The 13,724-nt window shown below is 45.9% G+C and overlaps 1 protein-coding gene across 2 annotated transcripts in view; it reads left to right on the top strand.

Moving 5' to 3' along the window:
• Positions 1–13,552, top strand: part of MLF1 (myeloid leukemia factor 1) — a 14,037-nt gene extending 485 nt beyond the window's left edge. The window contains exons 2-8 of one of the 2 annotated variants that reach the window (XM_027647317.1): positions 4,632–4,803; positions 7,852–7,896; positions 8,794–8,880; positions 9,162–9,290; positions 10,854–11,013; positions 11,279–11,405; positions 11,657–13,552. In XM_027647317.1, coding sequence (XP_027503118.1) covers positions 4,632–4,803; positions 7,852–7,896; positions 8,794–8,880; positions 9,162–9,290; positions 10,854–11,013; positions 11,279–11,405; positions 11,657–11,762 — 826 coding nt within the window. In that variant the 3' untranslated portion in view covers positions 11,763–13,552. The remainder of the gene's footprint in view (positions 1–4,631; positions 4,804–7,851; positions 7,897–8,793; positions 8,881–9,161; positions 9,291–10,853; positions 11,014–11,278; positions 11,406–11,656) is intronic. The other variant, XM_027647318.1, reaches the window with a different exon arrangement.
• Positions 13,553–13,724: the final 172 nt, after the last annotated feature.

The following is a 13,724-nucleotide window of genomic DNA, read 5'->3' as shown; positions in this document are numbered from 1 at the left end:
GAGGGGTCGGTGCGGGTCAGAGGGGTCGGTGGTTGAAGGACGGGGTCGGTGCGGGTCAGAGGGGTCTGTGCGGGTCAGAGGGGTCGGTGCCGGTTGAAGGACGGGGTCTGTGCGGGTTGCAGGGCTCGGTGCCGGTTGAAGGACGGGGTCGGTGCGGTTTAACCGCCGCTGTGTTCGCACCCGGCCCCGAGCAGGGGGTAAAGGCTGTCAGCGGTGTCCAGCAGCAGAGCCGTGTCTCTGCCTCCCCTCCCGGCTGGGAAGGGCTGAACCCCCGTCTCGTGGTGGCACCGGCTGAGGGGGAATCGTCACCTCCCTTGGATGGAGTCTCTTGATTGTGTTTTGTCCTTTTTCTCCTAAACACAGAGGCTGAGTGTTGCAGCTTTTCTTTCTTTATTTATTTATTTGTTTAGCTATCTCTCGGCTCTTGTCAGTGCCAGCACTACAGGCAGCACCCGGTGTTCTTCAGTTAAAACTTTGCAAACGCGTTCATGAGAGCGCTGAGGACAAACTGTCTCCTTGTGCTGTTTCTCGAAGGGGCGTTGGTGCTTTTGCTCAGCAGATTGGTTTTTTTAGTTCTTATTCCCTGGGAGGCTGATGAGGCCCTGGCACAGGTTGCCCAGAGAAGCTGTGGCTGCCCCTGGATCCTTGGAAGTGCCCAAGGCCAGGTTGGAACAACCTGGGCTGGTGCAAGGTGTCCCTGCCCATGGCAGGGGGTGGCACTGGATGGGCTTTGAGTTCCCTTCCAACCCAAACTTGTGATTCTATTTCTACACCGTGAGCACAGTGGTGGGTCATGTCTGTGTATTCAAGTCTGGGATCAGTTGATTCTCTGTGGGAATCTTCTTTTGCCACTGGAATCTGAATCTTAGTAGAGAGTTGTGCAAGTCCTTCTGCCCTCAGCCCAAACTGCTGAGTTATCTGCTCTGGCCCCGTGTTGTGTCTTTGGTCAGAATCTAATCTTATAATAGCAGGTGAAAATGGCATCAGAGAACTCTGAGGAGCCTCAGTAATTGTTGTTAATCTTTAGAAAAACTATGAGGGATTTAATTACAGCCAAGATCAGGGGTGAGGCCCGGGAGGTGGATGAGGAAGGGGAATCAGGCCCTGTGCTGTGGGTTTGTTGTCTGATCTCCTGGTTACGGGGTGTTGTGGCTGAGGCTGCTCAAAGGACAACCCACTGCTGAGCTCCAGCACATTCTGAGCAGGGGGGGGGGGTTCCCAAAGCTCTGCTGCAGGGATTAGTGCACTTGGTTTCCAGGAATATTCCTGCTGTTACAACAGCTCCTGAGTTCCCTGCAGGAAACTTCCCTGTGCGTGGAATTAAAGTAATAAAGGAAATTAAGTCTTGTTTGAAATATCCGTGGCTTTCTTCTTATTTACTAATTTTATTTATTGTTTTTGTAGCCACTGAGGTAGGGAAAGAAGATTGCAGGAGGCAGAGGAAGGGAGTGTGTGTGAAAGAGATGAGGTGGATATTGAGACTCGTTTTCTTGGCTCTATCCTTGTAGATCTGTTTTGCATATCGTTAAGAAATGAGCTTATTACTGAGATAATCTTATCTCCAAATAGTGTAATAATGAGCTTGTGTTGCCTCATAAGGAGAGATTTGGATGCTGAACTGGAAATAGTGCCTGGGTTCAGTGTGAGCAGCTGTCCCAGGGAAGCACCAGTCACTCACCAAAGGTGTCCAGCTGGATCCAGCCCTGGAGCCCTGGGCAGGTGCAGGACCTGTGTTGTCTTCCCTGCCAAGAGCACTTGGCCTGTGCTTTTAATGCACCAAAGCACAGCTTTTGTGGTGTTGTGCCAGCTGTTATCTCCAGAGGGGATCTGCCACTGCAGCCTCCCAGTGTCCTGAGGGGAGAAAGGATATCTAACGTTCATGTCTAATATATTATCTAATAAAAACATATCTGAGAAATATATCCAGTAGCAAGAAATATATCTAACAACAGGAAATATATCTAAGACAAAATACACTTTTCAAGAAGAATAAAAGGAATTCATTGTTTTAAGACACTCATTTTTCACACCCTCCAGTAAGGAGTAAAACTGTGCTTTTGCTATAACACCCTGAAAGGTTTTAGCTGGAAAACAGATCCTTAAACTTTGGAGCTGTCCCCTTTATTAACCCCTGCAAACAGCTGACTGTCAGGTGAAGGTCAGGTTAATATGCAGTAGACAAAATTTTGTTACTGCAGAGTAGTGGAACAACAAATGTATAAATTGTTGGTCTCCATCCAGAATTTAACTTTAAAAATAATGTAGTTTGTAACATGTGAAAGACATAAAGTTGATGTGCAAAATTCTTATGGAGCTCCCTTTCTTCATTGCTTTTATGCTATAACAGAAATGTCTTTCTCATCAAAAGTATCTTTTGTCCCCTAAAAGAGATCAGATTTAAAGTCAGATGTAATCAATAAAAATCAGAGTATTCTACACCTCTTGCCATCCCATAAAATCAGTGATTGGAACAAGGATCTGAAAGTCTTGCATCCTGCACTGCAGAGACTTGGGCTTGTCCAGTCCATCTCTATTTTTAAGGGTGACCTCCTCCTTTTGTAACTGTGGGTTGAGTTTCAGTCATCAGAGCCATCAGAGTTTAATTCCCTGGATTCTCTGTTCCCTTTCCTTTGGTTTTGCCCACTCCAGGTCATACCAAAGCTTGACAACACCGGATCTTTTTAGGGCTGGCTCCCTAAAATATCCCAAGGGAGCTGGGAGACTTCACTTCTGTTCCTGAGCTGTCACTCCACACTCTGTGTCCCTCTTCCCTGTCCCTGGCAGTGAGGAGCTGGATTTCCAAGGCCTGTCATAAATCTTTAATTCAAACAAACAAACCACAACCCCCCGGGGTTCCAGGTGCAGGTGAGGTGTGTTACAGCGTGGTTTTGATGCTAAATTCCACCAGTTTCCCCTGTTTCCATTCAATCTCTGGAGTCTTGTCTTGCCCCTGTGTTGTGGGTAGTTTGTGAGTGTCCTGCTTTTGAAGTGGAAGGGGCTGGGGAGAATCCTGCTGTGGATCAGTTCCTGCTGGAATACAGTTCCTATTTATTTGTGTTTGGTGATCAGACTATCTGAAGTTGCAGATCTGATGGAATTGTGCAGGTCCTGGGGAGGTGTTTGTGTTCTTCCCTCCTCTTGGCTCGTGCCTCCACTTTTTCCATCTGTTCTTCATCCTGGAGTGTGGGAACAGCTCCTTATCGTGGCAGGGCTGGAGCCAAAGCTGGGAGTCAGGGCAGGGGCTGCTCCAGGACAGCACTGAAATGCTTTAAACTCTAAAGATCTCCTTGCACTGGGTGATTTTAAGTCTGGGTGTAGCTTAAAGGAATATTTTAAGTTAAAAATCCTGTTTGAAAATTAATCCTGCGTCATGTTTTTATCACTTAGAGGAGAAAAAAAAAGTAATTAAATGCAGCTTTGGCACAGGATCAAACTGGGCACGTGAGGTGGAAACTGGGGGCTGGAGATAAGGGCTGGGGAGCAGAAAGGCTGTCCAGGAGATAATGGGCATGGGAAGGAGTTGGAGGGACAGCCTGAAGCTTTTCCTCAGGAGATATCCTGGGAAAGGTTGTGGTGTCCTGGAGAGATGAGGGTGTGGGGAGTGCCAGGGATTGAGAGGAGGGAGGATGAGATGCTGTTAAGTCTAAATAAACATACCTGGGAAGTGACTGTTCATGTTAATAGAGTGGCTCTCAGTGGAATGGCAAAGAGGGAAATTAGATGGAGGGAGGAAATAATCCATGGTTTTGTATGGGAAGTATTAATTTGGAGTTTGGACCTCAGGCCACAGCTGCTCATCCATTGTGCTCCTGAAAAAATCCTGGTTTGCTCCTCTTTTGGCCTCAACTGGAAATATTTAATTCTTGTCCAAATTAGAAAATGCAGAAAATTAAGAAAGTTGAGCAATGTTTTCCCTGCAAGTCAAACTTTGGGAATGCCAGTGGGGTTCTGTAGGTTTTTGGGAGAGGAGAAGGGGGGGAACCAACAGGAACACAAAAAGTCAGTGGGAATCTTTGTTCCTCAGCAGAGAAAAGGGATGTGGGAACACGATTTGTGGAGAGGGAAGGCAAAGGTGCAACAGTGGGTGACTAAAGGAGATGGAGCTGGCCTGAATTTACAGGATAATGTGGATTTTCAAGCATCTGGGACAAGGAGGAGGAAAAGCAGGATGGGAGCTGGCAGCAGAATAAATTTGAGGGGTGAGGAGGGGGAATCCAGTGGGACATGAGGAGGTCAGTGAGTAGGACTGTGCCAGGCTTTGGAAGATGAAAGAGGGAAAATCAAAATTAAATTCTTTTAATATCAGGTGTTGGAGGTGGAAACAGATAAATAAAACATAGGTGAGTTTATAGTTCCTGACAGAGAATAAACATAGGCTGGAGTGGGAGATGGCTGGGAAGGATGGAGTATTTCTGGAAAAGACAAGGAAAAAGTACTACAGACATTGAGAGTGAGAAACAAGAGAGTTCATTAGGAACCAGAGCTTGCCCACTTGGGTCCTATGAAAATAAAGATTTTTTGCATAAGGAACCACGTGGAACGATTGAAAAACGGGGTTTGAAACTTTCAGAGCCATTGGATGTGGCTCGGAATGAACCCCAGCGAGTCACCCTGTGGAATGTGTTTTGCAGGGATCCCTTTGCTGCCCACCATGAGCACATGAGGCAGGTGATGAGGAGCTTCTCGGAGCCCTTCGGGAGGGAGCCCTTCCCGAGCCTGCCCGAGGGCAGGGACAGAGGGGAGCGAGCGCTGGAGCGGAGAACGCGCCCGGACTCCCGGCTGGCACCGCGCGGGAACCGCAGGGTACGTGTCCCACCACCTGGGGAACGTGTCCCACCACCTGGGGAACGTGTCCCACCACCTGGGGAACGTGTCCCACCACCTGGGGAACGTGTCCCACCGCCCCGGGAACGTGTCCCACCGCCCCGGGAACGTGTCCCACCGCCCCTGGAAACATGTCCCACCGCCCCTGGAAACATGTCCCACCGCCCCGGGAACGTGTCCCACCGCCCCGGGAACGTGTCCCACCGCCCCTGGAAACATGTCCCACCGCCCCTGGAAACATGTCCCACCGCCCCGGGAACGTGTCCCACCACCCAGGGAACGTGTCCCACCGCCCCTGGAAACATGTCCCACCGCCCCGGGAACGTGTCCCACCGCCCCGGGAACGTGTCCCACCGCCCCTGGAACGTGTCCCACCACCCAGGGTACTGTGTCCCACCTCCCCTGGAACGTGTCCCACCACCCAGGGTACTGTGTCCCACCGCCCCTGGAACGTGTCCCACCGCCCCTGGAACGTGTCCCACCACCCAGGGTACTGTGTCCCACCTCCCCTGGAACGTGTCCCACCGCCCCTGGAACTGTGTCCCACCTCCCCTGGAACATGTCCCACCGCCCCAGGAACGGGCATTTCCTGGGAAACACGGCCCTGGGAACCTTGGTGCTGCTGTTCCATGGGAATAACTCCTCTCTTGGTTCTTTCCCGGCCCAGGGCTCATCCCTGCCAGGCTGAGCTCAGCTCTGGGTGTTCCCTGCTCAGTCAGACACTATTCCGTGGACAAACCAAACGTTTCATGCTTGGTTTAGTCAAGATTATGTAGGAAATGTTTCTGCTACATAAAGGCATTAAAAAGTTTCCAAGGACAGAGACTTCCCTGAACACTTATTCCCTTTTTATGTTAACTTAAGAGGGTACCTGGATATGGCTCTTGCCATCCCTGGAAGTGTCCAAGGCCAGGTTGGAGCAGCCTGGTCTAGGGGAAGGTGTCCCTGTCCATGACATGATCTTTGAAGGTCCCTTCCAACCCAAACCACTCCCTGGTATCTTTATGCCTTCCCTGTGCACTTCAGTGTCCTGCCTGTGGTTATTTATATTTGGCACAGCCCTGTGTTTCACCCCCTAAGTAGATATTTTAAACACAATTTCATCTTTGCAGCAGTGAATAAAGGCTTCACACTCTCTATTTGGGCTGATTCTTAATGCTTGCTCTGGATACAAGCCTGGAACAATTAAAGATCAGGGAAATTGATACAAAATTTAGTATTTCTGGATGTTGCCAACTGAAACTGAGACCTTGGCAGTGATCTGTGTTTGAAATAAAGTATCTTTTCGACTCTGGGCACTCAGGACAGTTCTCTGCTGGAGCTCAGCCTTATCCCAGTGCTGTATTTAGAGGGGAGATACACTGGGAGGTGGTTCCTTTCTCTCTGCATATTTAGCAGCTGCAAATCTCCTACTGAATGGACCCCACTGGAGTTTAAAAACCGTTGGGAGATAAAGGCACATGGTGAGGGCTCGTGGCTCCGGGCCAGGTTTGAGTGGTTGGTCCAGCCCAGATAGTCTGAGCTCAGTAAAGCAGGGCTCAAACCCAGTGTGTCACCTGCACGTCCAGAGAGGAGCTGTGAGATTCCTTCCCCTCCTCATCCACTGCCAGTCCCTTCAAATATAGAAGCTGCTGGATCTAATTAGGGCAGAGCTCTGCTCTGCTGATCCTTAGGCTTTGGATCAGCAGGTGCCTAAACCTGGATTTTTTCCTTTAGTAAAGGAAATGTCAAACTGCCTTTAAAGCTTAGGGGGGGTCAATGTGAGCCCCAGCAAACCTTTCCTTTGGTTGCAGCAAGAAGTTAAAGGTCCAGGAGCACTGTGAGAGTTTGAGAAGCACAAAGGAATTCCACACTTGCCAAAATCTTTCCAGGATCTTTTGATGTCCCTCGTGTTTCACCAAAGACTTGGCAGATGTCACACGAGACTCAGCACTGATGAGTCTCATCATTTGCTCCACAAGTGATTTAAACACTCAAAATTAGATTTTTATGTAGGAAAAGGCTGAACCCTTACTGCCCTGTAAAATACACTCGTTTCAAATTACCCACACCGATTATTAATGTCGTAATTTTATGTTTAATTAACTATAGCGGGTCTAAAACTGCTTTGAAAGAAACTAAATTAGTTGTAAAACCTGCCATGTGTGTCACTAAAGCATTCAAATTTGAAACCAGCAGGTTTGCAGTGTCAGTTTTTAGGGAAGGAGGAAGAAAGGGATGGAGCAGGAGGAATGGAGTCATTTAGGTTTGTTGGGTTATTTGATTGTCCTGTGTATTAGACAACTACTTTACAGCTTTCAGTATGTATTATAAACCAAAGTTTATAAACTTTTTATGGCTAACAACTTATTTGAGAGGATCTCCTTTTGCACTTGAGATATATATAGAAAAATTAGATTATTTTTTGCAGTTCTGCCCAGTGTGTACTGCCAGAAATCTGAAGAGTTCCTGAGGATATTCCAGGATTGGATAATTCCTTCCTTTTGTACTTACAGTTCCTGTGAAGGGTTTGGTCCTTCTGTGTGCCCAGCCTGTCTTTGGGCAGGCCTTTCTCTGAGCCTCCCATTTTAGTTTCCTGGAAACATCCCAGTGTTTCCCAGGATCTCCCTGCCCTGTCATACAGGGATGGTCACTGGCAGTGGGGCAGAGGTGTTGATTTGTTGATTTTAATCAGTGGTTGCACAGCTGGAGTGGAGCATTTCAGGCCACGTCTGGAGCTCTGAGCTGTGTTTTAAATCATATCACAAAGGGGTTTGTGGTGTGCAAATGTTTCTCAGCCTCCAGCTCTAAGTGCTTTTAGTACATCCTTATCAATATTTATTAAATGTGGTGGCAGCTCTCACTGTCCAATATCATTAGTATAAATATTTCTACATACCCAGAGACTACTTGATATTATTAATTACCAAGTTCTCCTGAGTGACTGGTTTGATTTGACTGGAAGTGTTTAATGTCACCTGCTGTCTACAGAAGTTATTTCTGATAACAGGTAAAATAATTAAAGCTGTTGGTCCTTTTTTTTTCCAGGCAACAAGCTACTCCCTCATGCCCTTTGCAGGCTTTGGGATAGGGGTTAGTATCCCAGGAGTAGCTGCTACTCCTGCTAGTGGGTGTATGCTGTGTGTGGAACCAAAGCATGGGCTCTGTGCTTGCAACCTGCCTTTGGGGGTGAATACTCAGAGACAGGGAATAATATCCTTCAGGAAAGACTGTTTTTTCCCCTTGCTAAATAAAAATGCTGGGCTTTGATCCCTTGGATATGGATGGGATGATCCCTGGAGAGACTCCAAACTCTGAGTGCTGCCTGTGGATGGACATTGGCAGCTTGAGCGTGTTTGTGGGGGTGATCCCAACAAAACCAGGAGCTCTGGTCACAGCTGAGGCAAACCAGCTCCTGGATGTGGGAATTCCACTGCAACTGGCCTTGGAGTGTTGTTCTGCTGTAATTTGGGGGGGGCTGGAATATCCTGTAAAATATCTATAATCTGCCTGTAATTGAGAGCCCTTAAGGATTCCAAATTCTTGGACTCAAGAAACGAGTTGAAGATTTTCTGTACCTGAATTTTACTTAGTTTGGGGCTTAAGCTGCAGATTCAGTTTTTAAACTTTGAAATGAATTTATTTCAGTTTAAAGCATGAAGGGTCACACAGTCCTTTTACAGCAGAACCTGATGAGGTTGGAAGGTACATGAAAACTTTTGTAAAATAAACTCATATTGTGGCCAGTTTGACATCTGAGTGTCCAGTCTTCCACTTCCATCTTCCCAATTTCTCCAACTTCACAACCAGGCTTCCGTGCTACCTTCAGTTTTCCTTGGAAAAGTTGCATTTTGGCTTGTCTGTGTGTGTGAATTGCAGTCTGAAAACCTTTCTGATGCTCTGAGTTGCATTAAAAATGCATGTAAAAAACCAGCTTCAGGACTGGCAGAGTCAGAAGAGTGTGTTTTAATTGTGATATCTTTTTATCAGGATGCAGATTTTGGGGATCCATTTTCTGCCATGGACAGGATGATGTCAAACATGAGGAACAGCATGCTGGAGATGCACAGGAAATTTGTAAGTTCTTCTAAAATTAACTATTGAAGAATGACAGTTATTTGAAATATCACTCAGAAAAATGTTATTGATCTCAAGGAGACAGTGAGAATTTATATTTTTTGCCCAGACTATATTGTGGTTATAATTTTTCTTTAGTCTTGGAAAATAAAATTAAGAGTGTTGCCCACCAGGCCTTATCCGGGGTGCCAGGAGGGTTAATTTAATCACAGTAAAATAGTGAGAAATACCTGTTACCCACCAGATTTCATTTTTGTTGATGAGTTTCTGTTGCTGTGTAGGATGACCTGTCCATGAACCCCGATGGACACACGTTCAGCTCCTCCTCCATGATGACTTATTCCAAAGTGGGGGATGAACCTCCAAAGGTTTTCCAAGCCTCGGCCCAGACTCGCACGGCCCCGGGAGGGGTGAGTATTCCTGGCATCCAGCAAAAGCTGGGCTGCCCTTACCAGGATGGAGGTTGAGCCACACCAAACCACGCTTTGCTCAAAGTTCTTTTCGCTGGAGAGAGTTACTCTTGTCATTCCCAGAATCCCTGAGGTTGGAAAAGCCCTCCCAGCCCATGGATCCCCCCTGTGCCCCATCCCCACCTTGTCCCTCAGCCCAGAGCACTGAGTGCCATGGCCAGGCCTTCCTGGGACACCTCCAGGGATGGGCACTCCAAACCTCCCTGGGCAGCCCCTGCCAAGGCCTGACCACCCTTTCCAGGGAGAAATTCCTCCTGGTGTCCAACCTGAGCCTCCCCTGGCACAGCCTGAGGCCGTTCTCTCTCCTCCTGTCCCAACACCCACCAGCAACACAACAAAAATGTAGAAAGTGAGGAAAATACATGTCTCTCAAACACTGCTTTGTATTAAAGGCTTCTTAAAGGGCTCTTTTCCTCCTTGTAATTTCTGTGCTTTAAATAGAACCTAAATAAATTATATGTTTATCCAAAACTGGAAAAACACTGCCAGAACAGCTGATTCTCCAAGGCAGCCTCTGATGTCTTTCTCTTTGCTATAATTAATGCTTTTCCTGCCCATTTAAACTCCAGCAGAGGCATCTATTTCTGCCAGCCCTGCCTTTGGATGCCCCCTTTGCTCAGGCATTACATAACCCTGAGCTGGAGCTGCCCTTCCAGCCACTTCCCTGCAGCTGTTGTGTCTAATTCTGCCCAGACCTTGGAATCTGAGCCCTGAAAGCCTAGAACTGCTCCCTAAAGGGGCAGCCCTGGGGCTGTGCCAGCTCCTGCACACACTCACTCATCACAGTGGGTCTAATAATACTCCCATGGACAGCAGGATAAGTGGTTGCCTGGGTTTCAGGCCAGTCAACACCACAACCTAATAATTAGTTGTTCCTCACACTGGGAATTTTGTCATTGGGTGTTGCTCGTTCTGTTGTCAAGGAGAATGTTGAAGACTTGGCTGTGTAGTAAATTTAGACTGGGTTTTTTTCCCCCCTTCCCCAATAATTAATGTCCAGTTAAGGTGGTGGTTAATCTTCCTGCCCGTTGGCAAAAAGAAAATAGGCTTGATTTGTGTTTTGTTGGTGTATTTTCAGCCAACACAGTAAATGGGATAATTGGAAAAGCCTGTGAAACATGACTTTTATAAAGGAAAGATGTAAAACATTTGGGGGAGGAAATAACTTCACAAGGATCTGGAGTGACAGGACACAGGGAATGGCTTCCAGAGGGCAGGGTTAGATGGGATATTGGGAAGGAATTCCTGGCTGGGAGGGTGGGGAGGCCCTGGCCCAGGTTGCCCAGAGAAGCTGTGGCTGCCCCTGGATCCTTGGAAGTGTCCAAGGCCAGGTTGGAGCAACCTGGGCTAGTGGAAGGTGTCCCTGCCCATGGCAGGGGGTGGAATGGGATGGGCTTTAAGGTCCCTTCAACCCAAACCACTCTGGGATTCAGTGAACTGGTTTAATTTCTGTTTTGGTTGGAAAGATACTGATTTTCCCCCTTTTTTTTTTTTTTTGTACAGGTTAAGGAGACAAGAAAAGCACTTAAGGATTCTGAAAGTGGCCTGGAACAAATGGCCATTGGCCATCACATCCAGGATCGGGCTCATGTCATCAAAAAATCCAAGAACTGCAAGACTGGAGATGAGGAGATGAACCAAGAATTCATCAACCTGGATGAAAGTAGGTCTTTTTTAGGCAGTTCTCTAATGGGCTTTACACTGTTTCACACCAGTGTGGGAGTTCCAGCTTGAGGCATCTTGAAAGGGACTTTAAACAGACTGAAAGTCTGCACATCAACTCCTCTTTCCCCAAAAAAAATAGCTGCAGACCATGTGGAGAATCATGGACTACAAAATAAAAAATCACTACTCAAACTCACCAATACTCATTATGTTTATTCTCTTGTCTTTATTAAAAATAAAATGTAAATTTATCTGTGTTCCAGATGAGGCCGAGAGCTTTGATGAGGAGTGGCAGAAGGAGGTCATGAAGTTCAGACCATCCAGAACTAGAAGCTCTTTGGAAGCTCCAAAATCCAGAAGTATCAATTACAAGGAGAATGGATCAAAAAGGTAAAAACCGTTTCCTACCTATATAAGGCAGGAATATATAATATATATAATAATAATAATATATATAATATAGATCTGTATAAGGTAGGAATAATTTCCTGAATAAGGAAATTCCAGCAGCACAAGGAAAATCCAATTCTGGAGCAAATGTGTTCATGAACAGCCAATTCCTGTCATCCTGAGGAGGAACAGCAGGTTTTATCCCTCCTTTTCCCGTGGTGATTGTGATTGTTGTTGCTGTTTTTTTCCAGAGAGAAGCTACTTGGAACTGGAGGTTCCAGAGTGCCCAAAGATTCCTTGGAGTCTCTCAGTGTGAAAGGAACACACGTCCCCCTCAACAAAAGCAGCAGGAAATAAGTGGCCCCATTCCCCCGGGATGGAGTTTCTCCCAGCAGATAATGGTGCTCATGTCCATACAAATACACAGGATATGTGACCAATCTCTGTTTGTGTTGTGCCTTTGCTCCTCCTGGATGTTCCTCAACCTTCAGCTCCTCAGTTAAACCCTCTCCTTTCAGTGAACTAAAAACCCAACAACTTTCTGCCTGAAAGCACTTTATGGATTATCACCAATTCTGTTAAAAAAAAGCATTGATTTGCAAAGTTTTTCTGCTATGACTGCACCAGTCTCAGACTTTATCAAGCCTGGCAGTGCAGCTACTTTTCCCCACTCTATAAGTTGCACAGAAAATAAATTCTCTTCAGTTTGTGTGGCTGAAATGATTTTTAGGTGATACTTACTCAGAATTGGAATACATTAGAGCCACTATATATATATATATATCTCTATCTCTCTTTAAAATCACACTGGAAATTCTTACAGAACCCCCCATTCACCTTGTTTTAACATGAAGAAAAGTGAAATACTAAAATGGCAATACTTTTATCATTTTTAAGTTCATAAGCTGGGCTTGCACCTCGTTTTCTGCTCCTGAAGTGTCTGTTTTGTACCTCTGATGCTCTGTGTGTTTAGTTTGGAGTAGCTGTCTGTAGTAGCTTTTAATCACCCCATGTGTCCTAAGAAACTCAGCTGGCACTTATTAGTTATTAATGGGAAAAATATGTGGGAGAAATGAGTTTAACTGGAATGATGTCACCATTTCTCCTGTTCTAAGGAGCCAGGAGAGCCCTGGAGACAGGAAACTGTCTCCCCTCAGCTGAGTTTGTTCTTTGTGATGATCCCAAATCTCCATTTGATGTCCCTGGATGATGATGTTTGAGTCTGATGTTCTAGAAAAGCCAGGAAAATCCCTGTATTCCAGGTGTCCATGTGCTGTTTTGTCACACAGAATTATCCACATGTTGTAGCATAAAGAATTTCTGTAAATTAAATAACATTACATAAATTCAAGACTACATTAAGTGTAGCCTTAAAAAGCACTGTTTGTATGATAAAATAGCATTAGTAAGTTAAGAGTAATATTTGTTTGGCCAGAAAGCCTTTAAATCATATTTAATCTTCCTGCAGTTTCCCCAGATTATTTAAGTTTAATGAAATAATGTTTTTAATAATGTTGAAAAATAATCACCAGCACTTTTGTTGAGCTCTGACAAAGGGAAGGACAATTACTTGTTTCTTGCAGTGGTCTCTTCCTGTTCCTAGAGCAAATATTAGTGGCAATAAGTTCATGTGATCAATTATTAGTGGCATTAATTGGGGTTATTCAACCATCTAATGAGCAGTGAAGGCAAGGGGGGGTCAGGGGATGCTTTGACACCCCTTAGAGCACAATCCAGGGGCTCCTTTTCCCTCCACTGAAGACAACATGGCTTTTGCAATTAATTTAATAGACAATATAAGGCCATGGAGGCATTTTCCAGGTATGTCACTCAAATTTCCCAGTAATTACCAGCAGCAAAGTTTTCCAAGTTGGAACTTGAGCAGGAATGTTGGAGAGACTCTGCTGTTCAACGGAAAATTCACCTGACAACTTGGATTTCTGTCTGAGGTTAAAAAATACCGTGATACAGACATGTCATAATAAAACAAGCACATCCTTTGGTTTGGGAATTACAGCGGGAAGGGGCGAATATTCTTTATGGATCACTTTGTTATGCCAAGACTGTTCCCAGTGTAATGCACGAGAAGCTGTTCTCTGTAGAACCACCTGAAACTGCAGTTCTTGAATAAAGTTATTTATTATTTATGGGGTTGCTTTGCTTTATTCTCCACCACAGAGGGACTTGTGCATTATTTAGTTTGGGCTCTGAAATATTCCAGTGTGACACGACCAGGGAAAGCTGGGCTAGGGAAGGAGTCCCTGCCATGGCAGGGGGTGGAATGGGATGGACCTGAATGTCCTTCCACCCCAAACCACT

Source organism: Corapipo altera, unplaced genomic scaffold (genome assembly GCF_003945725.1).
Source record: "Corapipo altera isolate COAL_440 unplaced genomic scaffold, ASM394572v1 113, whole genome shotgun sequence".
Lineage (NCBI taxonomy): Eukaryota > Metazoa > Chordata > Aves > Passeriformes > Pipridae > Corapipo > Corapipo altera.
Note: the sequence above shows the minus strand (reverse complement) of the source record. Positions and strands in the feature narration are given on the sequence as shown.